Here is a 19,347-nt window from a genome sequence, read left to right as displayed (position 1 = left end):
GGGAGGAGGGGCTGATAGACCAGAGGGTCCTCCTGCTGTCCAGAGGGACCTGGGCAGGTTGGAGAAATGGGCTGACAGGAACCTCATGAAGTTCGACAAGGGGAAGTGCAAAGTGCTGCACCTGGGGAGGAACAACCCCAGGCACCAGTACATGCTGGGGACTGCCCAGCTGGAAAGCAGCTTTTCAGAAAAGGCCTTGGGAGTCCTGGTGGACACCAAATTGAACACACAGCAGCAACATGCCCTTGCGGCAAAGAAGGAAGAATCCTGGACTGCGTTAAACAAAGTACTGCCAGCAAGTCAAGGGAGATGATCTGTCCCCTCTGCTCAGTGCTGGTGAGGCCACACCTGGAGTACTGTGTCCAGTGCTGGGCTTTCCAGTACAAGAGAGACATGGACGGACTGGAGAGAATCCCATGAAGGGCCAGCAAGATGATGAAGGGACTGGAGCAGCTCTCACATGAGGACAGGCTGAGGGAGCTGGGACTGTTCAGCCTGGAGAAGAGAAGGCTCAGGGGGATCTCATCAATGCATATAAATACCTGCAGGGAGGGTGCCAAGAGGACGGAGCCAGGCTCTTGTCAGTGGTGCCCAGTGACAGGACCAGAGGCAATGGGCACAGACTGTGAGGGTGACTGAGCGCTGCCATAGGTTTCCCAGAGAGGTGGTGGAGTCTCCCTCCTTGGAAGTATTCACGAGCCACCTGGACATGGCCCTGGGCACCCAGCTCCAGGTGGCCCTGCTTGAGCAGAGGCTTGGACCAGATGACCTCCAGAGGTCCTTGCGGACCTCAGCCATTCTGTGATTCTGTGAAAGCACATTGAAGGACTAGATCTGTGTGAGGGTAACGTGCTTGTGAAATTTTAAACACTGCTTTCAATGGATTTCTCTCTACAAATGAACGAAGTAAAAAGGGGTGATTCTTTCTAAGTTAGGGTGTTTCACAGAATGGCCGGCAGAAAAACTTGTAGACTTACAATACTTTTCAAGTAACAAAAGCAAGGTAAAGAAGTTAAATGGCAGACATAGATGTTTTTCCCCTATCTCACTGTGTTCATGTTTTAAATTAAAAAGTATGAATAGTAAGTTTGTTTGCTTAATTATAGGCCTGTTTGTTCAAAAGGAGTTCTGAGACATTGAGGAGGACACTGCATGATTAATTCTCAGACTTTTGCATTTTAGAAAAAGATAAAAAAGATACAGTAGGGTGCAAGAAAGAGTAGATTGCCGTAGACCACATAGGAAGATTTTGGTAAGCTAAAGTCATTAATATTGGAGAAAAAAAATATTTGCTGAATACAGCATTCAGAAGAGTACATGAGTAATAATAGAAGCTCCTAACATTTAGCAGAGCCACTTGGTATGTGTGTACATTTTCCCTCTGTGTGTCCTTCATTGACTGGCTCTTTTTCTGCCACCGGAGATTTCCCAGCGCTTTTGCTATTCTGAATAATGAGTTAGTGGTATGTGAGAAGCTAGCAATGTCTTGTTAAAGAGCAATGTGTATCTGATGTAAAAAACTTAATGCAACATGCTTCATTTAAACTACTGGCATTTATGTAATATTGTATGACTTCTGATTCAGAGCCATCATCTGTCTCGCTTGGAAAGCAGGCGGAGTTTAGTGGTACTCACACTGAAAAAAAATCTCATAAATTCATAAATTAAGGCTGCAGTTTCATCTTATAGCTGAGTCAAGTGAACAGGTTGCTGGTGCCAGAAAGGTGTGTATGTGTGGGAGGGGTGGGTGTTCTCACTTCCTTTTCCTTTCTATGTGGCTTTGCCTTTTTCCTGCTCTTTCCCAATCACAAATTAAGCTAATAGTTTAATTCAGATTTTGCCCAGTTAATTCTATTCCATTTCAGTGGTTTTAACATGTTATCTGAAGATTATGAAAGCCACTGCAAGATGAGCAGATGTGGCTAGGAAGGGGTAGGATGAAGGATCTTAGGCTTTTGTTTTGAACAGAATAGTAACTTGGTGGAAGCTCTAATGTGGAACTGCAGCTCTGTGAAAGGTATTGCATACTAACCACTATAATTTAGAAATTTTTTTGGAAGGACTGTTGGATATATAAAGGAACATTCATGCAGAGAGTATACTGTAGTGTGTGGATGTTGCCAAAAGAATGAGTTAAATGTTTTATTTCCTGGGGAAAAGAAACCATCTAACTAGAAATGGCTGGATGTTTTGAAGTTAAGTCAGGATGGGACTAACTAAGTATGTGGCTAAGTATCTCACATAGTTCAAGGAGACTCTCTTGGACATTTTTATATTAATCTGTAGTCCCCCAACCCCAGCTGTACATACCTCTTCATGCACATGGGTGGAAGTAAAAATGTGTTTGTGCATATGTGAAAATATTTTAGCCTATTTTAAGCATTTGAGTGTATTTATTTATGCATGCATAATATGACTGTGCTTGTATATTCCTCTCTCTGAATCATACAGAATGTTTAAAAGAAAAACTACGTTATCACACAGTTTTGTTTGCCTTTGAGCGTACAGAAGACTGTCACTGTTTTAGATGGTGTATCTGATAAAGGACAGATAATTTCTCTGTTTGCATGTATTTGGTTAATAGCTGATTCAGAGTACTTTGGTTTGGGAGCTGAATTTACTGTATTAAGTAGAGAGGAATGCTATAAGTTTCCTTAATGTGTTTGAAATATAATGGTTTTGACATAAACTTGACTTTCCTGTTCTGGTGTTTAAGGATTTCACATTCTATGTCTTGTTCCTTCTCAGTTTTGTTTTTTTTTTCTCCTTTATTTTTCTTTATTTCCTGTATTTTTCCTGAAAGATCCTTAGCATCTTTCTAGTCCTTTGATGAATAAGAGAATATAAACTTAGGGAAATACTGCACATCCTTCTCAAAAAAAGTGAAGAAAACTGGTTTTGTATGTTGACTTCTACAGTCATTTTGTCTATTGATCTTCAAGAAAGAATGCTCAAACAAAAGCCATGCAGTTAATCTGAGGTCACTTTTGCAGTTTATATGCTGCACAGTAGCTTTTGCAAATCTCAATTCAACCCTCTTGGTTTATGGCCATTTAGAATTTGGTTTAGCAGAAAGGTTGAACTTCACAGTGGGTTTTTATGGAACAATAACAAGTCAGATGAAATAGTACTTTTTCCAAGGAGGTAAACCTATCTGCACTATTATTCTGTTTTACAACTCACATTGAGTTTCATCCGGGTGGATTAATACAGTGGTGATAATAATGCAAAACAGCTTCTATAACAATTTTTACAGCTCATGAATCTTTATTCTGAAACAGTTTTAAAGAAGTTGTCAGTGGCATTTTTCAAAACCCTTCTTGTAAAACTCGCTTGTTCTTATGAAAAATCTTTTCCACTAGCTACCTTTATTTCTGTACTTAATCTGAAGGCCTTGAAACACATAATTTATGATTCATGAAATTGATATGCATGTTAGGTCTACTGGCATAGGTGGTGTCAAAAATAGTACTTCTCTAAGAAGATCGTTTCTCATTTCCACATTGATAGACCATTCCACATGTACACAACTGTTAACTTTCTTGTTTTTTCTTTGGTTCATCAAGTTCTGATAAGTGATATTTTAATACACCTGTGATGAAAAATTATCTGCAATTATGATTTTCTTAGCCATTAAAAAGAATCTTAGTCTATTTATCCTTAATACTGAAAATGAAAGATTGACTTTCCATTTTTGTTGTTGTAGAACGTACTATTGATATTTTCTATTTCATTTGGAAGAAGGAGAGCAAATACTACTTTCCAAGATACTTTTCTGAATACAACATAAAAACACAGGCATAATGCATGTTTATGCACCGTACTCATGAGATGCTGACAATATCCCTCTATTTTATGGGGGGTGTTAGAGGAATGTTAATGAAAAATTTACTGGGCTGGGGGAAAGGGGAGGGATATTTAGCCTTTTGGTAAATTCCCCATGCTGTGTTCAGATAGATTCTTAGGTTGGGAAGTCTTATGTTTTCAGTTCTCTTCAAGCAATATGTTTTGCTTCTGATTGAGTCATTTTGGTGTTCCCTAAATCAACTAAGATTTCCAATTTCTAGAGGGTTTTAGCCTTTTTGCTTTCATTACATCTACTGTTAAGATGAAAGCAGTGGCAGACTTTGCTATAGATCCTACTTTCGTTAGTGTGATGGCATCTAGCTTTATGATTTTAATGTGGTCTCAACTAGCCAGAGTAAGTAATGTGACAGAGAACATGAGGTAAGTAGATAACAGTGATGATAACATAGAAGTCTTATTTATTCATACTGCGATGGAACCTTATCAGGATTTGCTCACTCTTCCTCTTTTACAAGTCTTGCTTTGGAGTCTGGGTAAGAATCTTGTTTTTGTTTGATCATACTCTGACACTGAATACAAGGACAGGTGGCATTTTCATTTTATCCCTTTTTCTCTCTCCTATTAGAAATGGTAACATCTTTAAAACCAAGTGTTTAAGCTGAGGCTCATAAATTCTTATCTAATTCCCCAAATGTCTGTTTTTAAAATGTTTAGTATCTAATTGCCTTACTGCTGGTTGTTAATTTGAAACAGTACCATTTTAGAGTTCTTCATGATTGAAATTGTTAACGAAAATTATAGAAAAATAATGCTAGGGGAATTTGAGCACCAAGTATTCGTTCTGGGTTATGTTTTCCATTTTATTGAAAGCTGTTATAATTTACTGCAACTAATTTGTGAGCCTTCTTCCTGGCATAATAATTTGTGATTTCTTTGATGTGGTTTCTGCTAATGAAGGGAGATAGGCAGGAGGAAAACTGCACTTCAGACTTGAGCTTACATGCTTGGAAGAAATTTAGGGTAATAGTGATAACATTTCAGTCTCATAGCTCTGAAAAAATAAAATGAGGTTGCATCTTGTACAGTGACCATCTGCTGTTCATACTGTGGCCTCAGTGGCCTTGCATACAACTCCAGTACCTGCATCTCCACTGAAGAAAGGACCGATGCACAATTGATTCCTTGCTGATTGCTCAAGGCTGGAAACTTATCATGGTCCAGGGAACCATGAAACTTACTAACATCTTCTCATGTCTGGAATACTTTATTTTACAAATAAAAAGAGAAATTTCTGATTATTTTTGAAGTATTCTTTTTCTCAGTTGAAGGTTTTATTTGTTTAATTACTGGTTTGTTGGGGGGGGGGAGAGTGTAAGTTACAGTTAACTCTTGAAATAACTCTCCTCTTTGAAAATGCTTATCTTTGTTGAAAACAAACAAGTATTGTGGATAGCTGCAGAAAGTCTGCAAAGGTACTCATTACCAAACTGTTTTTTATATAAAGCTTCAGTATGGTGACTGTTGGCTAGTACCTGACCATTGGGGAATGGCAGCAGTGTCGAGGCTGACCAAGTTCTCCACTGTGTGAACTGCCTAGCTGACAACTTTTTTCTCAGTGTTTGGCCAACTGATCTAGCAATATCTCCAAAGGTTAGATACAGTGATAGGACTCCAAACGTGTTATTAATAAACAGCTAGCTCAGTAAGGGCCCTGAGAGCATGCTCCCTCCTGGCCAGGGCTCTGGACCATCACGGGATAATGCAGCTGCTGCCCCTTCCAGCCAGTGACTTTGGGGTGAGGGCCCCAGGCAGGGCCGAACCCTGTCCCACGGGAGCCGCTTTCGGCTGAGGCTTTACTGCTCAGCCCCAGCCAAGCCCCGGCTCCTGCCGCCTCGCAGCCCTGCCTGTGCCTGGCCACGCACCCTGTTCGCCCGGTCCTGGACCCTGACCCCGGGCCGGCTTGTCACTACGAACCTGCCCACCGGTCGTGGGGCTGTGTCTGATGGTGGTTCCCCTCGCTGGCCTTCACCCTGACCCCGATCAGCAGGCTGACTTCCCAGCTTGACCCTGGACCTGCTTTATCTCTGCAGACTTGGCTGATCTGAACTTGGGGCTGCCCCCCTGGCCTGCCCTGCTCCCTCGTGAAGGGCAGCAGGGGGCGTCCTGGCTGGTGAGCCTCAGCCCTGCTGGCCAGGGGTCCCCTGCGGCTGCTCAGCCCCAGGGAGCAACCAGCCCTCACTACACGGTGTTGCTCCAGCTGCCCAATAACTAACGAGGAAGAATAAGCAGGGAACAGTAACACCATTGAACAAAATAGGTGGGAGGATGTGGCTTCAGAAGACGGTAATGCCTTTCCCAGCCAGGGAACAAGGAACCCCTTTCCCTGGTGTGGAAACAACTGTGTACTAACCAGAGCAGTCTCAGTAGGGTTCTTGCTCGTCTTTCATTTTCCTCCCAAGAAGTGTCCACCTTGAGGCGTTTCCTTCCTATCCTTTACGTATCTTGTAATTTCCCTGGTATTCTTCCATAGAGAATCTTGAGAGCATGCTTTTGCCAAGTAGCTCCTCATGTCTGATAAAGGGTTATCTCCCAAGAGGCACTGAAGCTCTATCTGAGCTGAGCTAAGTTAGTTACTGTGCTTGGCTAAGAAGTATGGCATTGATACAATTCAGTTTCCCCTCCTGGGGGAAACCAGAGGACATAAATAAAGTAGAACGTGGTAAAGTTTTTGGATTTCATAAGTAATTCCATTTGGAAATAAGGTATATCATTAAGATAACAAACACATGTGCTCAAGCACTAATTTCTGTAAGTGGATTTGTCTAAAGTGCTTAGTCTGTGGTCCAAGATTAACGATAGAAAAATCTGAACAAGCATGAGGTAAAGAGAAATTTGTAGTGGTGTTACAAGAAGATGGCTACATCATAAGCAGGTTCCTTCTGGGGGGAATAGTAATGGCATTAATAATCTCAAGAGTTCCGTCCTTCTGTCTCGTTCAGATTAGTTTATGATTAGGTACAGAAATGTGGTGGATTTGCTCTATTTGATTTAGAAGCAACTCTGTTGAAATGAAAATTTCTGAGACTTGGACTGATGGGCATTGCAGTGTCTTTACCTACACTAAAGATTATTTTTTATTTCCCATTTTGCTGTCACATTTCTTCTGTAACTTTCAGTATCTTTTGCATGCATGATTAATCTGTAGAGTAATAACATTTAACAACTGGAGAAATACTTGCATTCTATTCACAATCAGAATTAAGCACTTACAGAAGATCATGAAGTTTATGATCACACAGAAAAAAGACATGACTTTATTTCTAACTTTTGTTTATGATATGCTGCTATGCATCCATTCCTTTGTGTGCTTAATTGATTTATTTAATTATTGGCAGCTATCCAAAAATATTGAATGATGACATATGCAACTCAGTGCAATTTGAACAAAATTAGTGAGACGACATACTTGCAGTAGAAACAGTCTTGTCCTTGTTACTGTCCACCTTGCAGTGCTGTTCAGATTATAGTTTATTAATTAAAGGTAATTATCTGAACAGTGACACTGTGATTTGAAACAGTATTTAAATGGATATCTAACACTTTTCAAATTAGAAAATTGGGTTTGTTTCTTTTTTAATGCCAGAATTGTACACTGGTATGATATAGATGACAGCATCTCTTCCTTTAGATTCTTTTTTACTATCTGCTGAAGAACCTACTTTGGTGCAGTTTAACAGGGGTTATATCACTCCACAAGTGCCTTAAGATACTAGATAAAACAGTAATGCATGTGAAGGTCCAGCCTTTTTTAACTTAATAGTTCTACCTGAAATGCTTTCTTCAACTTGACTAGTGCTGTGGGACAGAGGGATCATGTGCAGCTTCAGAGTTGAATTCACAGACGGACTTAGGGACCATAGTTGGAAGAGCTTCACTACCATCACAGAACACAAAGCCCTGAGTTGGGTTTCTAGCCTCTCTTCTCAGTGCATGAGGAGTTATGTACTTTAGGAGGAAATTACACTCTTAGGAGAAAATTACAGGCTTAGCTAGTGGTAGGGCTTAGGCACTTTGCTCTGCATAGGGTTTACAGTGTTAAATGTGTCCTGCAGCACCTGAACTTTGTCTCCTCTTTCAAAAAGTAATCTCAGGTGAATTCATTTCCTTTTCAAATAGAGGAATGGAATGTAGTATGAAGGCTGCCATCTTTTTGTCCAGAAGCTCAATGATAACACACAAAGTGAAGGCTATATAAGAGGCATGGTAAGGAGGGGAGGAAAGTTGTGTTTTGATACTTCCTAGTGTGAAAAAAATTACTGTTTTCATAGTCCTTAAGGCTTTCACTAAACCTGAGAGAGAGAAACCAGGAGGAAGGAGTGTAACAGAAAAGCTTATGGGTGAGGGAAGAGAAATTAGATAGATAGAGGTTCTGGGTTACAATTTCTGTTCTTTTAGTAGTGTTACAGTATGTATCTTCTGCTAATCTCACATGGATTGTCTGACAAATATTCCTGGTGTCAGGTTCCATTGTAACTGCACAAGTTAAAAGACTAAATAAATGATGAGAAGTACAATCAAAAAGAATACAGTATGCCAAGGGTTGCCTCATTTTCTTTAGCTGTCTGCTTTTGAGGTCTGTGCAGGTGGTGCCTGATGAGTAGGGAAAGAACAGTTTTGAAGAGATTCCAGCTAGAAGCAGAAAGAATCACTGAAGCAGCACCTGCCTCCTTTTCAGTCTGCTGGCTTAGCCAAATAGCCACAGGAGTGACACATATGATGAGTCTTCTAAATTTAAGATGTATTTTGTATACCTACAAAAGTAATTAAATATTTCCATTCATAGGAAACTCTCATAACAGCAAACTGTCAATTTGTGTACCATTGAGATGAATATTCACTTATTGATACCTTGTGAAGCTGATATTAGTGGGGCAGCACAATTTGCATATGCTCATCAATAAAGATTTCTTTTCTAAACCAACAACAAGAACTTCAGTAACAAAGCTGATCAGACTTTGAATAATCCTTCGGTTGTGAAAAACCTGGCAGAACCATGATAATTTAATGAACGGGTTACACTAGTTTAATAAATGACCGAAAGTTTTCATAAAGAGAAGAGTACAGGCAGTGATTAATGTATTGATACAGTGATAACAAATACTTCAACAGATCATTTGATTCCAGTTTATGGTGCCTTTTTCTTTAATTAGTCCTCTGAAGGATTATGCATCAGATTTTGTCTTCATAAACAAGCCTCTGAAATGCCATGTTGTCAATATTTTCAAAAAGTCATTCACTGAAGTACTGAATCCTTGGAATTAAGTGGTAAAAAATCCATTAAATTTTAATTCTATAACTTTTTGGCTTTTACAGCACTTATTTCAATGTTTAAAACCATTATGTTAATAACTCCAAGTAGTCATTTTTGTGGGTTTTTTCTTTACAGCTTTCTTTGCAAATTGTTTTCTCAAACTTGAGTTTTACTGGTAGGGAAAGTGTGCAGTTTGATGGCACTACAAACTACCTGTTTGTAGTGTAACAGCTTCTGAATGAGGCATCCCATCAACAAAAAATATCTAGAAAATCTTCAATGAACAGAACATTTACAATTTTTAGGAAAATCAAAAGGAGGAGATGAAGGACGTATGTTACTTATGATGTCTGATCAGTGAGGCAGTAGTTTTAGTCAAGAATCTTGTTTGTAGGAGAAGAATCAATTGATGGTTATTGAGAATTTCCTCACAAGTCTCCCAGTGCCCCACCCAGGGAAGAGGAATGGCAAAGCATGGATCCCATCACACATCATGGTGGTGTGGTACAGGAATTCAAGTGATGGGGCTGACCGGAGTTGTGTGCTGGAAGTTTGGTTGAATAGAGGCATTCAGAGAGTCTCTAGAATGTGCATTGAGCACAGCTTGCAAGAGCAATGGTCTGTGTGATATTTGTGACATTATATATGAGAAAAAAAGCATGAAAATGGCACCACCACCCCTTTTTTTTCTGTGCTGAATTCATGTCAGTCAAAAAATGTGGAGGATAGTAATGAGTAGACACCTTCCCAGCAAGGTGCACTGTGCAGCATAATTCTCCTGTAGTCTTTTCATTCTTCCAGTTACCCAGCACGTCTCTGGATTACCTGCTGAATGGTTTTCTGCTTGTAAAAAGAGGGAGACATAGTCAGTACAAGCCTCCACCTTCCTTAGGAGTTGACAGCAGACTTTACTGGTTGTGTAGGTGAAATGAAATAGTGCTGATTCACAGTGCTGCCTGTTAAAGATTTAGCCCCCATCTGAAGAAGAAAAATTTTCACAGTTTGGAAAATATATATATGTATTTCACCTTCTTTTAAGATGATCTCAAGCTTTATGTTACAAAAAGGTCATTCATGAAGCATTGTACTCAGGTTGTACTCATTGTTCTGTACTAGAGACATAGAATTCAGTCATAGCAGGGGGCAGATAGATATGATTTTTAAAATGGCTTTCTTACCTAGGGAGTCAAAATTTCCCTTTTTTATTATCTTTATCACTAATAACTAAAAAAATAATACTATATATTCTATATATTCTTTTAAATATGAAAATGCGTTAAAGGCAGTGATGACTGTTGCAATGGAATGTTAGGAATCACTCTTCGGCAGAAAATTTTTTCATGTAATACCTGGTTCTCGGCCGTTAACATGGCTTGACCTGGCAAATTTCAGGCAAGTTGCTCCTATAACAAGAGAGCAAATTCCCAGCACAACATCCTTGTTGCTAAATTGGAGAGAGATGGGTTTGATGGATAGGGAATAGGCTGGATGGATAAATCCAACGAATTATAGTCAATGGCTCGATGCCCAAATGGAGATCAGTAACAAGTGGTGTCCCCTCAGGGTTCTGTATTGGGGCTGGTAGTGTTTGATATCGTTATTAATGACATAGTGGGATTGAGTGCCCTCAGCAAGTTTGCAGATGACACCAAACTGAGTGGTGCAGTTGATACTCTAGACAGAAGGTATGCCATCTAGAGGGACCTTAACAGGCTTGAGGAGAAGGCCCATGTAAACCTCATGAAGGTCAACAAGACCAAGTGCAAGGTCCTGTGCCTGCGTTGGGGCAATGCGCAGTATCAAGACAGACTGGGGGATGAAGGGATTGAGAGCAGCCCTGTGGAGAAGGACTTGGGGGTACTGGTGGATGAAAAATTGGGCATGAGCCAGCAAGGTGTGTTTGCAGCCCAGAAAGCCAACTGTATCCTGGGTTGCATCAAAAGAAGTGTGGCCAGCAGGGTGAGCGAGGTGATTCTGCCCCTCTACTCTGCTTTCATGAGACCCCACCTGGAGCACTGTGTCCATGTCTGGTATCCCCAGTGCAAGACAGACATGGCCCTGTTAGAACGGGTCCAGAGGAGGGCCACAAAAATTATCAGAGGGCTGGCACACCTCTGCTATGAAGACAGGCTGAGAGAGTTGGGGTTGTTCACCCTGAAGAAGTGAAAGCCTCAGGGAGACCTTATTGTAGCCTTTCACTATTTAAAGGGGACTTACAAGAAAGACGGAGAGAGGCTTCTTGCCACGGCCTGTAGTGAAAGGACAAGGGGAAACAGTTTTAAACTGAATTAGGGTAGGTTTAGATGGGATACAAGGAAGAAATTTTTTAGAGTGTGGGTGGCAAGACCCTGGACAGGTTGCCCAGGGAAGTTGTGGATACCCCATCATTGGAAGTGTTCAAGGTCAGGATGGATGGGGCTTTGAGCAACCTGGTCTAGTGAAAGATGTCCCTGCCCATGGCAGGAGAGTTGGACTAGATGATCTTTAAAGGTCCCTTCTAACCCAAACCATTCTCTGAGTCTATGGTCTATTTCCATACAGAAGGTTTTTCTCTTTTTTTGAATCACAGTCTCATTTAGGTTGGAGGGGTATTCTTGAGATTCTCTAGTGCAACCCCCCTACTCAGGCAGGTTCAACTACTGTGGGTTTCCCAGGACTGTGTCCAGTTGAGGTTTGAATGTCTCCACAGATGAAGACTCCAAAATCTCTCTGGGTAGTCTGTTCTGGTGTTTGACTACCCCCTCACTAAAAATGTGTTTCCTCATGTTCAGAACAAATTTCCTGTTTTCTGATTTGTGCCCATTGCCTCTTGTCCTGTCACTGAGCACCACTGAGAAAACTCTGGCTCCCTTTTCTTCATTCCCTGCCACGAGCTATTTCTACACATTGTAAAGATCCCATTTTGCACCAGGAGGTGCTCTTATGATCCCAGTATGAAAGGCACTCAGATTCTGTAAGGTATCATTTAAAATACTATCTATTAGAGCTAACACTGTAAGGAGAGAATAGTACAGGCAGTCTTGCATCCCTTTAGACAGTGGGAGCCCCAGGTGGTGTAGCATTGAATGGGCCACTGATCCACATGCAGCATGCTGGGCAGTCCCTGCCTGTAGCAGAGATTCTCACATTTTGGTCATTTGAGCTATAACAGAACTTTCTTCCGAGGAAACAACTCTGTTCATTATTTCTGCTGGCAAACAGAAAGGATGTCCACATGAGAACTTCTCGGAGCACTTATAGATAAAGGCAAGGCCACGCAAGTGGCGTAATTGCTGGTACCCCGTGGGAGCTGCCTGCGGGTTCTGTTGCCATGTGCTGGCTGAGTTCATCCTGCGGCCAAGGGAGTTTTGCCACGCAACCCAGGCTTGGGCTCACTCCAGTTAGCTGTTGTGTGGATCACTAACACTTTGAGGTACAACAGTCTTCCATTGAGGATCACTGCAGGTCCTCCATGGTCCAGAAAACCTGGTAATCTGATTTATTAGGTGTACTTCAAAGCCAGCGTGCTTGGCTTGGTTTTCTGTGAGCTTTAATGAGAAATTATTTAATGCATTGGCATATGCTTGTTTAGATATTTGCCTTTTTTATTTAGTAATAAACAATGCTTAGGACCTTACCACTAACATGAGGAGCAGTAATAGTGTTTGTGAGGTAAAAAATAGATGAGGTGCTAACAGAGAAATGGGAAAATAGTAAATATGGGTTAGACATGAAGTATCCTACTTGTAACATTTTAGCTAAGTATTTATTAAATATGTCTGTGTAGCAAGGAGTTTATAATTATTTTTTATATGTCTTTAGGCTGTCACGCAGTATTCATAGTGTCGGTCATCAACACTGAACAGATACTTTAACTGGCGTTTGTTACTTTTTTTTTTCAAGTAGATGCTTGTAATATTTTAAAGTACCACACAAGATATAAAAGATGCAAATATGTGTCTTGTTAATAAGTAGAAAAATCAGTTCTTTTTCATGTACACTGAGGAGAAAAATGGTTTTTTTGATCTAGCAATAAGTTATTTCATATAGTAAAATTAAGTTTTCTTATCTGATTTTGACTCAGGTAATTGTTAAAAACAGGGTGCTAGATATCATTTCCAGAGCTTGTGTGAAAATTTGCATAGTCCTCTATTTACATACATACTGTCATGTTGTAGGCTTAATCTTCTGATGGAAATTTGCTATATGGTATATTCAATATTTTATTATATAGAAAGTCTTTTAAACTCTGTTTTATAAACACTTAGATTTAAAACTTCGTGGCATGCTTTTGATTGAGCGATCTGAATATAATGCTTCTTTAGCTCCATTTCTGCTGAAATGTATCTTAATAGAAACTGTATCTTACATATTTGCACAGACTGACAATTCTTTTTTCCTTTCCTTTCCATAGGATAAGAAATGGGTTCTCAATCATGAAGATGTCACACTGGGAGAATTACTGGGCAAAGTAAGTAATCAAGTGAGCTAAATAACATTTAAATAAGTATATATTAATCATTAAGCCTATATATTTCCTGTTTGCCTTATTGTTTAAATTACTGTGGCATGTGATTTTTATATCTATTATTTTACTTTAATACACAAGACAGCATTGTGCTTTAAATAAATGTAAATCACATTTACTAGTAAATTATATAACATGAGTGCTGAAAGTCTTTAACTAGCATTTTCTCTTTTGGAAGGCTTTTTAAGCTAACTAGATTTCTATAAAGCATGATGTGGCTGGTTTACTTTGTGTGGCCTTACAAAAAATGTTGCAAAATATAAATAAAAACATAAACATTTATATTTATGTATTTATATAAAAATTATGTATAAAATTTAATATAAGATTATTAAATCAGTGTTGAAACAAATGTTTGTTGCTTTTGTATGATTTACTGAATGTTAGGTAACTTCACAATCATATATGTAATAAATTAATTCTTGTATAGTGTAGTTTATACTACAAATTCTACTTAGGAGCTGTAAGTCTTTAAAATCAGGTAAGCCCTGTACCTCACTTACATTTTTAGCACCTTTGTACCTACAAAAACAGTTGCAAGTGGCACTCTGGACACAATGTTCCAAAGGATTTCCCAAACCCCCAAAATAGGCTTAAATTGGGAGGAGACAAAGGAAAGCAATAGTTGCCTTCTTACTATGATACACACTAAAAGAATTGATAAACTGTTCAAGAAATGGTGGAATTAAATACTGACAGAAAATACTGTTACCCAGGATAAAATCTCTTTGGCAGCATAAGACGACAAAAAGTATTATCTACTGGTAGGCAGAGCTGTGTCTGCATAAAATACAGGTACTGTGACAGCTTCACATTCTTAAAGAGAATAGTTTCAAGGGAGAAAAATAAAGATGTTTCAGGCTGTGATGGGTTGACCCTGGCTGGACGCCAGGTGCCCACCAAAGCCGTTCTATCACTCCCCCTCCTCAACTGGACAGGGGAGAGAAAATATAACAAAGAGCTTGTGGGTCGAGATAAGGACAGGAGAGAGATCACTCACCACTTACTGTCACGGGCAAAACAGACTCAAACTTGGGGAAAATTAACTCACTTTATTACAAATCAACCAGAGTAGGGTAATGAGAAATAAAACCAAATCTCAGAACACCTTCCCTCCACCCCTCCCTTCTTCCCGGGCACAACTTCACTCCCAGATTCTCTACTAACCCCCGCAGCGGCACAGGGGGACGGGGAATGGGGTTTACGGTCAGTCCATCACACGTTATTTTCTGCTGCTTCATCCTCCTCAGGGGCAGGACTCATCACACTCTTCCCTGCTCCAGCGTGGGGTCCCACCCACAGGAGACAGTCCTCCACGAACTTTTCCAATGTGGGCCATTCCCACGGGCTGCAGTTCTTCACGAACTGCTCCAGCATGGGTCCTTTCCACGGCGTGCAGTCCTTCAGGAGCACGCTGCTCCAGCGTGGGTCCCCCACGGGGTCACAAGTCCTGCCAGAAAACCTGCTCCGTGGGCTCCTCTCTCCACAGATCCGCAGGTCCTGCCGGGAGCCTGCTCCAGCGTGGGGTTCCCACGGGGTCACAGCCTCCTTCAGGAACCCACCTGCTCCGGCGTGGGGTCCTCCATGGGCTACAGGTGGATATCTGCTCCAGCGTGGACCTCCATGGGCTGCAGGGGGACAGCCTGCCTCACCATGGTCTTCCCCACGGGCTGCAGGGGAATCTCTGCTCCGGAAGACAAAAATGCCTCCCCTTCCATCTCCCTTTACTTAGCTTTTATATCTGAGCTGACGTCATATGGTATGGAATATCTGTTTGGTTAGTTTAGGTCAGCTGTCCTGGCTATGTCCCCTCCCAAGATCTTGCCCTGCCCCAGCCTGCCATTGAGGGAGGGGGCAAAAATGTGTGGGAGACAGCCTTGATGCTGTGCCAGCGCTGCTCAGCAGTAGCCAAAACACTGGTGTGTTATCAACACCTTTCTAGCTACTGATGCAGAGCACAGTTCTGTGAGGGCTGCTATGGGGACTATTAACTCCATCTCAGCCAGACCCAATACACAGGCATTAAAAAAGCTCTGTCATGCTAAAAAATAAATATGAATTAGCCTTGATGAGTAAAGACAGTTAAAGCAATCTGAAAATTTATTAATTTAGTAAACTGAATTTACAAGTGCATTGCGTGTTTTTGGCACAAAGCATTTTTAACATTCAGTAAAGACAACTTAGTTCTTAAAAGTGATTATAGAAGGATATGTTCTTTAAAAAATACAGGTTAAAAACTTTCTTGGAACACAGTATAAATCTGTTACGCATCCAACTCTAAAAAGGTATAGTCAAACTAGAAAAGGTAAGAGTGACAGGACCATCAGCATCTGTATGACAAAATTAAATAAACTACAGCTGTTCACCATGGAAGTGAGGAGTCTGAGGGTCTATAAAATCTTGAGTGGCCTGGAAAAAAAGAGGACGAAAATAATGAAAGCTTAATGCATAAAGGGATGCAGACTTTAGAAAAGAGAAAGATTTTCCTTCACCTCAGGAGTGAATGGTCTGTTTATTTACTCAGTATTAATTCTATAATACCCCACAAAATGCAAGTGATATGAAAGGAACATGTTATATTAAAAATCATGTCTCTAATAATAATTGAATATTTTAAATAAAGAAAAAAAGCTTTTTCAATACTTAAATAGTCCTTAAGGTGGGTTCAGCTTTCACTGTTAAATACTTGTGACCAGAAGACTAGAGGAAAAGTGTGTTGGGAGTGACTCAGCTTCTTACCATTGGGTACCTCGTGCCATTTTAGATATTGGAGGTAGTGTCCTGGCTTTAGAAGTGCTCTTTTAGAAGGGCAGATTGCTGTCACAGATCCTATGCCTTGCTTGCCAGCTATATTTTCCTTACCCTAGGATATGTAAAATAATACTGGAAACCTGTGTTTAGGCCTAAATTTCTTCCCTTGTTACTAGCAGCACATTACTATTTTCCATCTTTTTTCCCTTTTCTGTCTTCTTCCTTTGGCAATACTGTATTCAAATGCATGATGTAATGAAATCTTCATCACACAGGAAAGAAAAGAAAACATTTCCAGCAGAGTTTGTTGGTTTTTGAAGTCACGTGCAGCCCCAGATACCAGGACACAGAAGTGGAATTCATGTGGAAATTTATCAGACATAGATTTAAAACTGAGTTGTATTTATTCTTTGGAAAATACAAAACTTAACTAAAAGTACAAAATCTTCAGTTTTCATTCTTTCTCTTCTCTTGGTTTTTTTCACTGATACCAGTGTTTTGTTATATACCCCACAATTTCCTTCTTCCTTCAATTTGTGTCCTAATTAATTTTTCTTTGTTTTTATTTAAGTAAAAAATACATCTGATGGAGATTATTTTATGGTCTTTATTATTTCAGTTTTCTTCTATGAAAGGTAAAAAAATAAACAACTTACCCTGGGGGTTTGTTGTTGAAGACCTAAAAAATCTGATTGTATAAGGAGCTGCTTCCTAAAGTCTTGTCCAAATGTGAGGCCTTACATACTTGCCTCTATAGAGCAGCACTGAGCTTAGCTTTTAAAAATATTGCAGATCACATAACTTTTTCAGGGCAGACATGACCATACCTTTTTTTGCTGTGGTTTTAATTTATTATCAAAATTAATATTAAGTGTTTTCATTTTTCTTATTTTGCATATTTTCTTTATGTGAGAATGTTTATGTTATTTTGATATGTTTTCTCCTAGTTTCAAAGATCATCTTTTGGTCTCTTACAGACTGCAAGTTAAAAGTTACTGATAAAATACAATAGTGTGAAAATGAAAGAGTACAGTAGTAAGAATAAGAAAAAAAGTACTACTATCAGTGTCTGACTTTACTAAGAGGTTTTATGAGAAAATTATAATTACACAATTAATGTTTTTTTTTCTCTTTCAGTAAGGTTAAAGTAGAACTCATATGCTGTGTCTGTATATTAGATGTACTATGTCTGTGTGAACTACATTGTGTTGGGGCAGATACTGGAAGAAAACCTCATTTGGCTTCATAAAAACATTTCAAATTTCTGTTCCAGTTACATTAGCTGTCTGCATTATTTTTCTGGGGATTTGTGAAGATTTTGTTTACTTAGACTATTTTTTTCCCCGATTCAGGGTAATTTTGGTGAGGTGTATAAGGGAACATTAAAGGATAAAACTCCTGTTGCTGTAAAAACTTGTAAAGAAGATCTTCCTCAGGAACTGAAAATAAAATTCCTGTCAGAAGCCAGGTAGGTTCTCTAAATTTAATTGAAAGATATACTTGTTGTGGGGGTTTTTTTGAGTTTTATTATTAGATGGATTTACAAAATCTGACCTTCAGAAAAATTCAAATAAGCAGTAGTCAAACTTTTTCCTTCTTTTCTCTCCCTCAGTCCATTCCACAACTGTTGCCCTAACTAAACGTAGGCATTTTTAATGTGTGAATGCAATAGCATCTGCACTTGCTGAAACTACCTCTTTGTCAAAGCAAGCTATGCCTATGAAACACAACTTTGTTGTTGTAAGTGCTTCCATTTAGAACTTCTTCTGAGATGTGCCATGAGGATTGGGTTAAGAAGACTGGAAGATGCTGTTAATTTAAATGTGATTATAGCAGTTGTAAATCCTATCTTACATGCATGACTAATAGAGCTGATCAAACGTGGCTAGGTTACTGTATAGACCCGGTTTAGTAATTTTCTCTTTGTAAGAAGAGTTTACTCCAATAGAGATATTTTATGCTGTGTCAGGCAGCATGTGATTGCACACTTATTTTTCAAATGACAATCACGCCACAATATGCTACATATTCTGAATGTAGGCTGATGTAGATAGGTCGATTCTGAGACCTCAGGGTAGAGGGATGTATTGAGATAATTTCACAGTTGTTTAAATTAACTTGCTGCCTCTTGCTAAGAAGCTTCATGTGTTTTCATTTTCACTCCCAAACTAGTATGATCAATATGGAGAAGTAAAAGATACTATCTACATTTAGAGAATGAAAATCAGCCACCGTTATCTTTTGAATAATTTTAAACAGCTCGTAACTTGGCAACTGCAGAGATGTTTCATTTGTTAAGCAGCCTGCCACTAATGGAGTAGTGTTAGTCTGGAAAAAAAAAAAAAGTGTTCTCACTAAATATGTATGTACCAGGTAGGTTAGTATTTTATTCTTGATCCTAGGAGAAAAAGGAGAAGGAGGAGATCCTTTAAGTCAGCAAATAGTAGAAGAAACATTTAAGTTACAGTGTCTCTGTAGAATTCTTCCTTGCCCTTCATTTCACTTACAAATCATAGCGTGCTGGTTTAGGCTGCAAATATTCTTATTAAAGTACTATGTAAGAAGATGTAAATGTTTTCATTTAATTCCCAAAATTAAAATTGCTGTCTTTATATTCGTCTAAAACTTATTGTATTAATTAATCTCTTAAAGTAAAATTGGAATGAGTGTGCTTTTGAGAAGTGCAGCAGGGAAGTGTAGAGGCATGCTGTGCATGCTTTTTTGATGTAAGTCTGCTTCAGGTCCACCACTGAAATGCTGTTTAATTACAAGAGTTCTTGAGAAACTGCGAACCTGTCAGGCCATTTTTCAGTTATATAAACAAATGTTATGTAGACAAATGGTAAAATTATGGTAAGAATAATATAGTGTTCAATCTTGATTTATTAGTGAATTGGTATGCCCTTCGTTTCAAACAATGATGATTGATGTGTTACATTGATTTTTTTTCTTTATGATAACAGTAATGACA

General features: G+C 39.4%; 1 protein-coding gene across 11 annotated transcripts in view; it reads left to right on the top strand.

Annotated features, from left to right (window-relative positions):
- The window catches only part of FER (FER tyrosine kinase), a 204,697-nt gene that overhangs the window by 107,902 nt on the left and 77,448 nt on the right, over positions 1-19,347 (top strand). For 10 of the 11 annotated variants that reach the window (XM_030003736.2, XM_030003742.2, XM_041120640.1 and 7 more), the window contains 2 exons: positions 13,512-13,568; positions 17,729-17,844. In XM_030003736.2, coding sequence (XP_029859596.1) covers positions 13,512-13,568; positions 17,729-17,844 — 173 coding nt within the window. Of the gene's footprint in view, positions 1-4,892; positions 4,911-13,511; positions 13,569-17,728; positions 17,845-19,347 lie in introns of those variants that run through there. The other variant, XM_041120644.1, reaches the window with a different exon arrangement.

Source organism: Aquila chrysaetos, chromosome Z (genome assembly GCF_900496995.4).
Source record: "Aquila chrysaetos chrysaetos chromosome Z, bAquChr1.4, whole genome shotgun sequence".
In the NCBI taxonomy this organism is placed as follows: Eukaryota; Metazoa; Chordata; class Aves; order Accipitriformes; family Accipitridae; genus Aquila; species Aquila chrysaetos.
Note: the sequence above shows the minus strand (reverse complement) of the source record. Positions and strands in the feature narration are given on the sequence as shown.